At 39.9% G+C, this 15,221-nt stretch overlaps 1 protein-coding gene and 1 long non-coding RNA gene across 2 annotated transcripts in view; one reads left to right on the top strand and one right to left on the bottom strand.

The window, feature by feature from the left end:
* Positions 1 to 434: 434 nt before the first annotated feature.
* On the bottom strand, positions 435 to 3,613 carry LOC120721884. The gene is made up of 2 exons (XR_005693282.1): positions 3,264 to 3,613; positions 435 to 812 (listed from the first exon to the last, which is right to left on the bottom strand). It is a non-coding gene; the product is annotated as an uncharacterized LOC120721884 (long non-coding RNA).
* A 194-nt stretch (positions 3,614 to 3,807) lies between these two features.
* tnfsf10l (TNF superfamily member 10, like) overlaps positions 3,808 to 15,221 on the top strand; it is a 77,223-nt gene continuing 65,809 nt past the window's right edge. Inside the window, exon 1 of the mRNA XM_040012519.1 lies at positions 3,808 to 4,305. Within this exon, the coding sequence (XP_039868453.1) occupies positions 4,063 to 4,305 (243 nt within the window). The 5' untranslated portion in view covers positions 3,808 to 4,062. The remainder of the gene's footprint in view (positions 4,306 to 15,221) is intronic.

The following is a 15,221-nucleotide window of genomic DNA, read 5'->3' as shown; positions in this document are numbered from 1 at the left end:
AAGCAGAGAACCTTCATGAGATCATTAGAAAGACTGCGTATTTAAGGCAACAAGATCCAACGGCCACAATAGGCTGACTCGAGACTTCCATGTTAAAGTGAAGAACTTTACAGGAGAGGTAAGTAAACATGTTTACAGCCTGAAACAAATATTAGTTTTAGCCTGTGTTGAATGTCACTGCATTTTTGTGCTACTCTGCATTTAAATACTAGTATATATTAATGTCTGGCTCTCTTCCACAGCATCTTTGTCAAGTCTTCCTCACACTCAACCAGTTGAGACGGATGGATGCCCCTCCCAATCCTAGTTCTTCTGGAGGTTTCTTCCTGTTAAAAGGGAGCTTTTCCTTCCCACTGTTGCCAATACCTTGCTCATAGTGTCACAGACTGCGATGGCAGATCGTGGGGATGTGGGGAAGTAGGACCCAAACAAACTTTGTGTGATGAAAGCTGTGAGTTTATTTACAGTGAAGTAAATTATATACAACAACAATAAATCCCTTTATTCCCCGACTCTCGTGCCGTGTCTTCTCCCTAGTGACCGTTCACCCCGTGCTCGCTACCCTCTCATTTTCAGTCCTCCTGAGATAAATCACAGAGGCAGACGTACGAACACTCTCACAGCGACAAGCTTACACTCAGACTGACTTGCCGGGAAACTGAGCCACACTGCTAAGTAGCTCCCCCCGATGAGGCTGATCAGCTGAAAGTGTGTGTCATCATCCTTGGGTGTGGCCAGCCACCTGGAAGGGCACACTCGCCGGGCCTGATGGTGCTTGTAAACCGGCCTACCGGATACACCAACACGCACACCTGCAGCAGGGACACAGGGACATCAGCACAATACGCACACACCTGCCATCAAAAATATAAACAAGTCCAAAAAACACATGAGCTCTGGGTTCCCAGACTCAGGCCCATGACACATAGTGTTTTGATTGTTGGGGTTTTCTTTGTATTGTTTTGTATATTGTAAGGTAAAAACCCTACAATATAAGGTGCTTAAGGTGACTATTGTTGTGATTTTGCACTAAATAAATAAAACTGATTTGAACTGAATTAAATGTCTTGCACGAATGAAAGTGTGACAGTTTTTAATGACAGATGGATGCTGACACAGCAGGCTACAGCTGGCAGTTCTCTGCTAGGTTGTGACTCAGGATGTACAGCAGGTTATCTATTTATTGGAAGCTCATCTAGTCTGCATGCTGATTTTTCTGTTTTGTGCCCTGCTTATAAGCTATGGAATCTTGTTTATGTTGCTTATAGTTCAAGTTATTTTTGAAATTTCAAGTTATTTCTCATATGTTTGAGTTAATAAATCAAAATGGATTGGTAAATATGTGGAGTATACATGGATGCTTGTTTCCACAACAGCAGGAACATAAAATATATATAGATATAATCTTTATTTTTCATTTTTGCAGTTATGGAAACAAGCTTCCACAGTAATCTTAACAAGTCTTTTGTTGTGATTTTTTTTAATAGACTATGGCACTCAGACTCTCCTTTCACTGCCTTTTTATAGAATCTGGTTCACTCTATACTCACTCTATAGAAGTAATCCTACTTACTTTCAGAAGAGATGTTTGTTGCCTAAGTACCTCTTAAGCTTTTGACACGGTGTTGGCATTAACACAAAACAATCCAGCTGAAGCCAAAAGGCAGGTAGACTTTTGCAGGAGCTCCTATTGACAGCCTTCTTTTTTAAAAAATCTTTCGGAGATGAGTCACCAGTCCACCAGTGGTTTTTGTGGTTTGCTGCACACGGCAAAATAATGTGTTCTGATCATCAATCTCCCCGTTGGTGTCAAAATGTTTTTTTTAATCACAGGATCTTCATAACAAAAGACCAGGGCACACCTTTCCTCACAGCACACCATTTGTGATCCACTTTTGATGAGTTGAAATGTGTTGTTTTAGTTGTACTTTACACACAGTCAAAGCACACACAGGTAAAAATGCACAGGCCAAAAAGTGTGTTTTATGTTACTTTGAAATTATATTAAAAATACAATTTTTGATATAATTTTAAGCTATTTAAAGACATAAATCGCATCACACCAAAAGTCAATTAAAAACAGCATTACTCAAACTCACTCTTCCACCAGTAGACAGGATAAATGCATAGTGGAGGAACAATAACCAAACCCAGTGCAACACACCTCAATCTGTGACAGGTGGTTTAAATCAACTTTGCAAATTCACATCTGAACTTTAAGCAGCTTCGCCTACCGCCTCCTCCTCATCAAACCAGGAACAACCAAACCAGCAGGCAGCTAACGCAGAGAAATAATAAGAAACGCAACTTAAACTACATAACAAGATAATGTCAACTATCATTTACAATACAGTGGAATATAATAAAATAAAGAATTATTATTCATGTCTGATTTATTTATTGATTGTAGGATGACAATGCTAATAATAATAATCATTGTTGTTATTATTATTACCTCATGTGTTATTATGTTGTCATGTTGCTTCAGTTGTGTGGATGTGGATTCAGCTGTAGCCAACACTATTAAGCAGCTGTCTGTGTCTGTGTGCAATGCACGCCATACAGTTTGAGTGCAGGTTACTAACCCAGCTGACCCGTTTGTTGATATGTCCAAAAACTTTTAACTTTTTATTTATTTATTTATTCATTTATGGCCTTCAGCATTGTATTGGCAGGTGTCCTGGTCCTCTAGATCAGCGGTCCCCAACCTTTTTTGCGCCACGGACCGGCCTTTAAGGTGTCGCGGATAAATACAACAAAATAAAACTAGTACCGGTACCGAAAAAAGAAGATTTATTCATAACACACGTGAAAAGACCCAGGAAAACCGAGTTAACGATAAAAACGATAACAAAATAACGCTGAAAACCGATAAAAACCCTGAAAACCATACATTTCACACCTGAGCCTCAACTCTCGCGGCCCGGTACCAAACGACTCACGGACCGGTACCGGTCCGAGGCCCGGGGGTTGGGGACCGCTGCTCTAGATGAAACAGGAAGCTACTTACATGTACCAGCTACAGGTTGAGTTATCTATCATCTGTCACCTTGTATAGCATACTGAAGGACATCAGTGTAAACATCTTGTATTCTTCTGATACATCATTAGACACAGTATTCAATTCACATTTTATTTATACAGCCCCCAAATCACAACAACATAAAGGCCCTACAATAATATAAAGAAAACAGAGAAAACCCCTACGATCATTTGCCCACCTACAAGCAAAGCTTTGGCAATGGTGGATTGGAAAAACTCACTTTTAACAGGAAGAAACCTCCAACAGTACCACACTCAGGAAGGAGCGTCCATCTACCACGACTGGTTAGGATTAAGGGAGGAAGACAGGACAAAAACATGCTGTGGAAGAGAGCCAGAGATTAATAATAACTAATGATTAAATGCAGAGGTGTATAAACACATAGTGAGTGAAAAAAGGTGACTGAAGAAGAATGCATCATGGGAGTCCCCCAGGAGCCTAGACCTGCACACAGTACATACATAGGGACACCACAGATCATTAAAAATGATGTGTGCGTGTGTGAATGTTAAAAGGTAGATTTAAAAAAAATCAGTAAGAAACAGTAAATTTAAGGAAATAATGAACCCTTGAAGTTGAAGTTAGTCTCTCTGTCTTAGTTTGTGTTTTTGAAACATTTGGCAGCAGAGTCCGCGCTGAAACTGAAAGAACAGTGCATGGGAGAGAGAGCGAGAGAGAGAGAGCGAATTCCTCCACAGCTCCAGGGTGATGAAGAGGTTAAACCAGCCCCTCTCCGCTGTGCTCTCTGCCTCCTTTTGCGGCTCCAGCCCCGCTTTAAACGGCAGCTGAGCGCTGAGCGGACATGGACACATCCGAACTTTAACTTTCAGGTCTTTCTCCTCTCTTGCCCGCGCTCCTCTCCTCTCTTGTCCTCCCTTTCCGTCTCCCGCTGGGCTGAGCTCCGAGAGAGAAGCTGCGCTGGCAGCTGCCGTCTCATGGAAATCTAATTTTGCTCTAATTTTCGGTCAGTCGCTCAGGTCTGTGGAGGCTATTGTCGTTTCGCTGCTCCCTTGGTTTTAATGGTTCACTCATGCGTCGGGAATGCCATGGCCACTCCGAGCGCACAGCAACAGGATTATTTCAGATCGGTGAGCAGCGAATCAACCACCTACATGATGGTCCCGGCAGGCGGGCCGACCGCGGCAGCGCGCCGGGAAACGCCGTCCAAGATGTGGGTGGCTATGGTGGTGATAGTGGTGGTAGTGTTGCAGATTGCTTCGACCACGGGACTCTTTGTCTACCTGAATATGTCGATATCACAGGTGAGAGCTGGTTTCCACTCACTTTAACCTTTTCCCCCCTCTTTTGTTTGTTTGTATTTGGAGCCACATGTGGTTCCTGTGTTGGCCCGATTTACCAGAAAGCCTCTCGTGAGAGGTCCTCGCTGGGCTCGGAACTTCCAAGAAACGGATCCAATGTGCGTTCAAATTCACAGCTCAGCGTCACATGCACACTCTGAATATTGTTGCAAGGCTGAAAAAAAAAAAAACATACACAAACACACACACACCAAAATCTGTGCACAGTATTTGGAGTATTGCAAAATAAATAAGTAAATAATAATAACAGTCACAAAAAGTCGAGGGAAACAAGGCATTTGACAGCAGAGCTGCTGCAGGTGATTAAGAAATGTTATAGGAGCATTGCTGCTGGTTTATTTATTTATTTATTTGTTTGTTTATTATAGAGTTAAGCGGGTTTACACATTTTTTTTCTTCATTTAGGTTTATGAGTAAAGTTCGCCCCGGGAGTTAGACTTGCCGGGCGCTCGGAAGGCAGATTTGCCTGATCGGACTTGTTAAACAACGGAACGCGGAATTTACAAGCAGTCAAGGTAGACGGAAATACACGAGCTTACCCGCGTGTGTAAAAAAAAACAACAAAAACAAAACACACACACACACACACACACACACATTGGAGGCATTTGGTTAGGGCGGCAAGTGGAGAGAAGCTGTAGGGCAAGAATGTGTGCAGAAATATGGACGTCGCTGGTGCATGTGTGGATGTGGGCTCCTCTTCCACTGGGTTCGGTTTTATTTACGCGTCTAGTAATCAATAAAACGCTACTGCAGCGACTTGTTCTGTTGCACATGTGCTCCAGGAACACAAGTGGCGTCAGTGAGCTGCTGCTCATTTAGTCCCAGCAGGGGAAAGTACACGATGACAATTAGAGTCATTGCTGGTGGTGCTTGAGTGTAGGAGGGGGCATAAAATACGGGAGAGATAGGCTTATCAGTCAGAACTGCTAGTTAAACAGCAGAAGTTTATTTTTGGCATTAAGGAAATGTGTTGAGAAGCGTTGCCTGTGATTTCTGGTACACTGCAGTGGGAGGTGCACATATATTGGTCTGCAGGGAAGAAGGAAACTGATGTATGATCCTGATGGTGCATGAAATCTGCTACAGTGGTGCGCTGTGTCTATCTCTATATGAGATCAACAGCTGTAAGCGTGTGACGCATGGAAGAAGAAAAATGACATTTTGCATTGGATATGCTTCATGGCCACTTTTTTCAATCATGATATTGCAGGTTTGCATTCAAAGTGACAAAGAGAGTCAGAGAAGTTTGGCAGGACTGAAATGGTCCTATCTGTGGTTCAAAGATGACATCATGTGAAAACATAAAACCATTATAAAACCATGTATTTTATTGTTTGTCCCCATCAAGTCAGAGAGTCCAGCTTTTATTTCATTTTAGTGAAAAGTTTAATACCAGTCGCGAATAAAAGTGGATGTAGAGACGTTAAAAAGACAAGGATACCCTGTAGTGATGGGGAAAGGTACTCACTTGAAACACATGACATTGTCTTAAGATTAGCAACGGGACCTAGACAGGTGGTTTTAATGCTGTGACCTGATCTGTGCTTATCCAACTTAGACTCACTTGGCATAAAAGTAACAATCCTGTATCAGAAATTGAGCAGTTTACCATAATCAGGATTTATTGACTTTTAATGTCAAGATAGAGATTCTTGTTATGGGTTTAAAAGGTTATTTTATAAGCAGTTCACTTGATTTTAGTCTTTCTGGAGTTTTTTCTTTTAAACTTTTTTTGTTTGACATGTCAGAGGTAGCAGGAAATCGCACAAGGAATAGTTTAGAGATGATACTGGACAGAGACTAAATGAATTGCATGTGGGGAATCCCCCGGTTCTCATGCGAAGGCCAGCTATTCTGGAAACAGGCCCTTCTTTGAATTGCAACAGTTACACCCCATGCCTGTGCTGGTTGTTTTAAGACAAAAGATGTTTGCAACAATAACCATCGTACAAAGAGGAATTCTCCGGCACTGCCTCACAGCTGTGGCATTCACATACAAGCAAACAGACACATATAAACACCGAAGCTTCTGAGCTCATGGGTGTGTCGCGCGCCCGCTCTTCGTTTTGTGTCCTTTGCTGCTGGATCAAGCACGCTTAGCAAAACAGTGAATCGCATCAGGCATAAATATACATGTTCTCTGAATGTTGGAAGCGTTACTTTGAAATAAGCAGCATTTCTTAGAAGGAGAAACTCTTTTAGCAGAGTCACATCCTAAAGAGTTAACATGTAAAGACATAAACACTAAATTAAAGCCTGTTCAGTGATTGGTTAGAATGCCACAGTACTCGTCTGGGCCGATACATCATTCAAACCTCAATATTGGCCAGTATCGGTCTCGATGAGTAATATCAGTCAATCACCATTTACCAGTGACAGTGGACAATGACGGTGGCTTGCTAAATGTCCAGAGGTGGTGTGATAAAGAGCTTAAAGAACTTAAAACATTTTAGATATTTAGTTCTAATGAACATTTCTTTGATTACCAAATGCTGGGATTAAATAAATAAATAAATAAGACCAAATGTCTTTTATCAGAATTTTCTCAGTTTATGCGACTTTGGTTTTTAACAACCTGTTAGTGTGTTAATCAAGAAAAAATTTGCATATTATTTGAGAAACTGGCTTTTAAGCCATTGTTTGTATTTGTTGGTGTTGTGGTTAGTTAGGTCCTGGTAAGAGTCCAGCAGACATAGCTGTATCTGCATTTATAACTGTTAATAAATGAATATTTAAAACTGTAATAAAGAAATAGAAGAGGCATCCCTTCAACCATAGTATGTCCACCAGAGGGCCCTTTGTAACTTCATTGTTTACAATATGTTTGAAATGTATGTATGAAATTTATGTAAATCTGTTTGTTTCATGTATCGGAAAGAAAAAAATATCTGCTAATATATCCGATTTTTTAACTCACCAAATATCTTGACTCCACCAGCCCGCTGGGCCCTTCCTGTGTGGAACTGGACCTGTGTCTGGAGTCCAAAGGACATGCTTGTTAGAGAGCCTGATAATGTGGAATTGCCCATAGGTGTGAATGTTTACCAGTTTCTTCATGATAGCCATATGATAGACTGGCAGCCTGTCCACGGTGTACCACACCTCTCACCCTATGACAGCTGGGATAAACACCAGCTCCTTATGACTGTGAGTGGGATAAATAGGAGAAAATAGATGGATTGATGGGTGGCTGACTGAGCTTCACCTGCTCTACAAATTACATTAACCTCCTAAGACCTGAACTCTTCCACAGCATTCATTTTAAATTTCTCTTTGATATTTGGGCATATTGGGGCCCGATGAATGTAAAAACAAAGAATTACCAGATTTTTTTTTACCCCATTTTTGTTTTTAGGAAAAATAAGAGCCACGTATTAGGATATTCATTTAAAATTTTGAAAGAACAGTAGCAGTATAACGTCCTCATAAGTGGATATCAGGCCCACTTATGAGCAAAATTTAGTATTTTGGTCTAAATAACCCAAAATGTGATGTCCACATATGTGGACGCCAGGTCCTAGGAGGTTACATACATTTTTTAACAGCAAAATCATCTGTGTTTCATCCAGTCAAGAGATAAAAGTTAGCGATCATGATGACGTACTGAAGACTTGGTTCTAAAGAATTTCACAAAAACTACTAGTGGGTTCTTAAGATGAGGAAATTACTTTTTTGTACAACAAGTAATTTGTCAGATATGTTGGATATCTTTTAATGACTTTCTGAAGTTAAAATCTTCACTTCCGAGAAAGAGGTAGAGATTAGATTAAGCTGTGCTTGCTACGATGCAGTGAATTACAAGTCTCATATTTTTGTAAGGAAACTTCTTTTATCACACACAAGCCTCCAGATCCGTATCCTGTAAGACTGTGGGTTCTCATGCCATTTCTGTAAATTTGTGTGAAATTTGGGGCTTTTTGGCGTTATCTGTGCTTTTGTGTTTGACTGACTGGCATTCCATTCCTTAAACTTCACTGGTCCACTTTATTATTGTTTGGGTTCACTGATAGGGTCTGACTCACCCTTACATGCAACAATAGAGCCGGTGTGTGTGTGTGTCTGTGAGTGTGTGGCCAGATTTACACAGATGTCGTTTTTACTTATTGTGGACGGTCATTAGGGTGTGTGTGTGTGTGTGTGGTCTGTTCACCCCCAAAGATCAGCACTTTTTGTAATCTGTATTTGTGCGATTTAAGCGTGTCTTTTTATGTATGTGTTCTCATGATTTTATCTGTGTTATGAACAGATGGGTTCCAAGCTCAGGAAGAAAAAATCTTAAAAATACTGAAAAATCCACGGCCTACAGCGTATCCATCACAGTTTTGGTTTCAGGTGTAGAATTACTTTACATTTTTGATTAGAGATTAGTGTTAGGTTACTTTATAGGTTAAAGGTCAAAGCAGAAGCCAAGCCAAGAAGCTGGCTTCTGAGCTGAGCTGTTTGACATCTTGAAGTCACAATGCAAACAAACACCCGCTCAGATGTTTTTGAGGGAACGGCTAAATTTAAAAGCAATCTGTTCATTTTTGTTCTTAGATCGACTTGTTTGAGATATTCAGCATGGGAAAACGTAATAAAACTGCAGGTGATGGACATATTTACAGGAAGTTAATCAGAAACTGTAGTGCTCCACACATTTATTAGACCACCACCCAGTGTAAGAGTGGTGCCCTAAATTAACACTGTTGCTAATTACTAAAAGTCTTTTTTTTTCTTTTTTTTTTTTTAAAAATTCACCAGTATTCACAAACTTTGGAATCAAAATTCACATTTTTAATGCAAAAATATAAGTATTTTTGTTTTCCACAAATGTTCAAATTTACTGTTTTACAAAAACGCAAGAGAAAAAATAGTAGTAAGTTTCTATATTACTATTAAAATTTTATATATATATATATATATATATATATATATCTTACACTTAATTGATTTCTGTTTATCAGAGAAGTCCAGTGTGTCGGCTCAAAATTAGGTATAAAAAATAAAAATGTGAATTAAGTTTCTTATTTGTCTAATAAATCATTTTTAGTTTTAAACAGGGATTTGGGATTTCCGGTTTTTATTTCTGTTTATTCTTATAACATGAAAATTGAATGTTGGTGATGTGTTTGTTGTTATTTTACAAAGAAGTGACAGTGATACAAACCTATCTTAGTTTTTGATGCTATTGTTAAAATGCCTTAAACCTGCATTCTTTTTGATAGCCAGCAGGGGGCAACTCCATAGAAATCAAATTCTGTAGAAATTCATGGGAAAATGACCCAACTTTTCACTTGATTTATCACCTGAGTAAACATTTTTCTAGCAAATTTATGATCTCAGCCATTAGGTCCAAATCTTTATTGATGTTCATTTTGTAAGCCACTGCTGTGTTTGGAAAAAAAAATTGATCCCACAATTAAGACTTCAAAAGAGAACAAACCAATCAGTAATGTCAAAGTAGCTGTTCCCATCTTTTAAATTGATTAAAAAATATACTTTTCTCCCAGCCTGTCTCAAAGAAAAAATTCTCAATTTAACAGCCGTAAAAGTTTTCTTTATAACACGGTGAAAGTAGAAGGAGCAGACTGGACAAATCAACCAGTTTAACATTCACTCGCACCAAAATTAAACTGGGAATCTGGTAGCAAGAACTTAATGTCCCTTCAATTTTAGAGTTGATTTAATATGGGCTCCGCTGTGTTTGATTGCTGTCTACAGCTCACACTGTTGGACTGCTGGATATCTGACTTCTTGCAGATCTCTGCACAGGGGTAGGCCATTTAATTCACAAATAACATCCCATCAAAGATGCCTGTGGCTCTTCAAGTGCAACCGATCCACGGGGTTTGTTTGGCAACTTGTTTCAAAAAGCACTTCACTAGACAAGCAAAAGTCTCGTTACCTCCCTGTGTGGCCTCGGACGTTCTTGCCAAGGCCTTTCTGACGCACACTCGGATCACAGGATTGAATAAGGTGAGCCAGTTGTTTCACTGGTACATAAATCAGCCGTATATTTACCCCAGCCTTTCACACTGGATTAGGTTTTATTGGTGAAGGCCAAGGTTAAAGTTACCATTAAAGAACCAGTGGTTGCCCTAACGAGAATGGAAATACATGCATGTGCAGAGGGGGTGCAGCACGTGTGCATAACAGGGGGTTAGGTGTCAATGTGTGGGCAATAGTGTGTGTGTGTGTGCGTCTGTGTGTGTGTGACACACAGCGAGAGAGACTGACATTCAAGCTTTAACTTCTCTTTTGCACACACTCGCATGTTCATGATGAGAAAAATCAAATCTGTCACTGCAAATATTTAGATTTAATTCAAAGCTACTAGTAACTAACCACCCTACACCAGGCTCCACTGCCAGAATACACAAATCTCCCTCTCTCTCTTTAACCTCCTGCCCCCTCCGTGTGCTATGCTTCAGGTCCACATCGGGGAATCGAGTTACAGTCAGTTTCAGGACTCAAGGGTGGGATGGATTTTTCAAGAGTGACACAAGCAGAGGTTTTCTTTTTGCCTTTTATGAGAATTGCAAGTTAAGTGATTCTTTGGCAGCTGGTGTGTGTGTGTGTGTGTGTGCGCGTGCATCTAAACAGGGCCTGGGCACATCTCCAAAGTTACGTAAGGTGTTTACAGTGGTGTAAAACATAAAACGAGAAAGAGAATGAGGAAAGAAGAGGCTTGCATGCACATGATTACTTCAAGAAGGTGGAAGACGAATATAGTTGGCGTTGCTTTTAACCTTATGTCTACGCGACTTAAATTAAAATGACAAGGTCCCAGTGATGTCTGTTAAATAACCTCTTGACAAATATGAATCAAACGTGTTGGCTATAAACAGGCAAATAAACAGTTCTGGCTTTTTTCTGTCAAGAGTTGGTTGGGCTTAATAAGATACCATGATCATAAAACATTTTTGTCTTTTTTGATCCCATAAGAGAGAAGCTTTAAGAGAAAAAGGTGATGCCTGTGCTTTCTATATCACACACACACACACACACACACACACACACACACACACACACACACACACACACACACACACACACACACACACACACACACACAGGGAGACTTGTGGAGACATGTCCATGGAGCACAGTGTGGCGTCAGTGCCTGGATGTGCACTCAATGTTTTCATGGCCAGGTCAGTTGGAGCAGGATGAAAAAGAAAGCAAGGATTGCAGGAAGATAGAGGGAGGCAAGAAGAGAAATTGGACCTGAGAGTTGACAGAGGAGGATTTGATTTGAATATTTAAAACCGTTAACCTGCCGTGAAGCAGTATATACACAGAAACAAGCAAGATATGCACACTTCCTTGACATCCACATTGTAAACACAAGTTAAGCTATGAATTTTACCAAAAAAACTCCAGGGTTATTTTTGCTGTTGCCCAGTGAGAATATTGCCATTTAAGGCATCTCATTTTTAATATTAAAGGTAGAGTGTTTGTCCAAGGAGACAGAAAGTATGAATGTGATACTGTCAAACTCTGGGTTTAAGCTTTGAAGATAAACACGGGGGCCAAAGTTTAGCATAGCATAATGTACATAATTCTTTTTTCCCTTTTTTTGGAATTTGAAATTCTTCAAATAGCAAGTTAGATTTTTAAATTCCTGTTATTGTGCCAAAAAGCATGTTTGTTTTTTGTTTTTTTTTTCAACTTTGTGAGTGAGTTAAGCATCAGTCATGGGCCTAGAGGTCAGCTGGTGAGCCCCCTGGGAACCTCCAGCCAGTGGGGAAAAATCTGTGTTCCAACAGACTGCCATAGTCACACAGGTTGAGATGGAAGATGCCGACATGCCTACAAACACAGTATTAAAACCTGATACAGAACCGTAGAACGTTCACCTCCAAAGTCAAAGCTGCACCTTATGAAATGTGTTGGTTTCAACAGCGAGGCGCAACTCTTACTTACTCTGCGTGGCACAGTTTTGCGTGGAGTAGTTGGTGAGTGTTTACAGAAAAGTCTGCAATGCCATGCAAACTACTGGCAACCTGCTAGTGACCAAAACAGTCATATTTAAGGTCTACCATTTTGTGCCAAATTTCACACTAGAAACTATCCAGCAATAATACATACAGAGAAAAACCCAACAATCGTATGACCCCTATGAGCAAGCACTTTGGCGAAAAACTCCCTTTTAACAGGAAGAAACTTCCAGCAGAACCAGGCTCAGGGAGGGGCGGCCATCTGCGAGACCGGTTGGGGTGAGAGAAGGAAGGCAGGATAAAGACATGCTGTGGAAGAGAGACAGAGGTTAATAACAGATATGATTCAATGCAGAGAGGTCTATTAACACAGAGTGAGAAACGTGAAAAAGAAATACTCAATGCATCATGGGAATCCCCCGGCAGGCTACACCTATTGCAGCATAACTAAGGGAGGATTCAGGGTCACCTGGTCCAGCCCTAACTATATGCTTTAGCAAAAAAGAAAGTTTGAAGCCTAATCTTAAAAGTAGAGATAGTGTCTGTCTCCTGAAGAAGCTTCTTCCGAATCCAAACTGGATTTGGATTCGGAAGAAGCTTCTTCAGTTCTAAAGGGTCAAATGGTGGAGAGATGACTGAGAACCTTCACAGGCATAATTTCGAAATATTTTATTGTTCAACTGTGAAATTTTTAAGTAGAACCAGCACAATTTTCAATATCATTAAAGATAAATCAAGCAATCAGGGGGGAAAACACTGCTCTTTTTCTTCTTTCTTTATGACAAATGCTTTAATGTGTCAACCTGCTAATTATTGCCATGAGGCAGCACAAAATTGTGTTTTTGGCTTCGTTTAACAAGTTTGTGGTTTTCATTTATACTTCCAGTCTTTCCCGCTTCTCACTGATGAGTCTGGTTTCACTACATGTGGCCATGCTCCTTAAAATCACTGTGATCTTAAATTGTAAAACTTCTAAAGCACAGGGGGATGCCTGGTTTCTTCACCAAAACATGTGGTAAAAAAGGTGTCTCTAAATTAAAATAACTAAAACGAGGAAGGAGTTGTGTTAAAAGAGGCAAATGATTAATAGAGGAGTGATGTGCCGCATAGATTATTAGTAAGTTCAAAGGGAGCAGGACAGGAGTCTGCTGCTATACATTATGCTATCTGATTGAGTACAGATACAGAGACCCACCACACTCAGACACACACGACCTTGGGTTGACAGCTTGACACTTAAAAAGAGGATATTTGTGTTCCCACACTGGAATGCTCATTAGGCTGTGGCTACAGCTGTGTGTGTGTGCGTGCGCGCATGTGCCAACAGCTGGTGCAGCACTGTGTGTTATCACATTGTTTGCTCGGTCAACATGGCTATAAAGTGCTGATAAATGTTGCTCATGAGATTTGAGGGCATTGATGCTCCTAACAGAGCTATCTCATAACTGTCATCCTTGCTGCTCATGTTTATAAACCTGTTTCAGTTTTTAAGAATCTCAGCTTAACTGCAGCGTTAGCTTTCGGTTTATTAAATTAATATATTCACATGAGTTTTTGTATTAATTATTGATGCCTGATAACAGGCAGTACTTATATCAAACCCCCAAAACAACAACAGCAACAACAAACCCCTACAATTGTTCTATTAGAAGTCTTCTAAGAGAAACCATGTTTTTGGCTTTAGATTAAAAACCATTTTCTTTTAGTAGAAGCTTATTAAATTATACAAATGTTGTACATTAACAGAGACCCCCCTCAAGCTAATAAGCTATAATAACCACCAAAACAGTGCCTGTGCAAAATTAGCCAGGTGATACACAGATACCTCTGCAGAGTTTTTTTACGAGTCTTGGAGTTGCCAAGAAACATGTGAATTTTATTGTGATGTAAACAAATTGCATTTGCCTTCTACAAAAAGTGGCTCTCCTCTCTTCACTGTCAAGCTCCACATGGCTTCCATCACATGGTAACTAAAGCCTTTTCATTATTTTCTATACATGTGTCATCAAAAGAGACCAAACCACAGCATATGGTATTGGAGTGGTTGTATAGGATGAGTAATTTTGGTAATGGTAAAAGGGTTTCTGAAGGATGAAAGTAATGGCAATGTAAAAATGAAGTCACTGTCACATGTGAGTGTATTGTATATACAAAAAAATAAAGATAAACACAAACGGAACGGTAAAAAAGAAGCAGATCGACTTAACTGGACAATAATGAAAGCTGGAAAAGAACAAAGAATGGAAGTAAAAGCACAAGAAACCAGTCTTCAAAGGGGCAAAACAGAAATACAGACAGAGGGAAACCTTATATCACTACTTCTTTTTAAATAAGAAAAAGTAATAGGAACAATACATGGAGAATAAAAAGACTACGACAGAACAATACACCTTTGTTTTTGAAAACCCTGCAAATTTTTATTGTACAAGTTGTGCCATATCAGAAACTCCATGGTTTCAGTTCTGTGGGGAAAAATCATTAAGTGACTGATCAGCAAATAAAAAAAATAAATAATCAAGCAAAAACAACAAACTTTCCCAAGAATGAGGCGCTCACCTAAAAAGGCCTTTCTGCTTGTCTTTCCCTTGAGTGATGATAAATTGAAAAAGACAAAGCAACAACTGAAGTCACTTGAAGTGAAATCAGGTTTCATATTGACGTGTTGTTCCTTTGCATGTTGCGTTCAAAAGGGATAGATTTTAAGCACCAGGAGCTTTCTGGTTTTCATTTACTGTAAGTTTGAGCAGGCTTTATGGAGGAAAGCAGTCTTTTTTATACACTTTTTTTCATTTTCATCATGGAGCAGGAAGTCTTGGACTGGATAACCGCTAGCCTAACTACTACCCTTGAAATATTGGACATCATCCCCAGAGGCTAGGCCATGTAATGATAGTCGATGGGTTCCCAGACTGTGTGTTAGCTGATTAGCCCTTGGTT

Source organism: Simochromis diagramma, unplaced genomic scaffold, assembly GCF_900408965.1.
Source record: "Simochromis diagramma unplaced genomic scaffold, fSimDia1.1 OVJJ01000612.1, whole genome shotgun sequence".
NCBI lineage: Eukaryota > Metazoa > Chordata > Actinopteri > Cichliformes > Cichlidae > Simochromis > Simochromis diagramma.
This window is presented reverse-complemented; position numbering and strand designations above follow the sequence as displayed.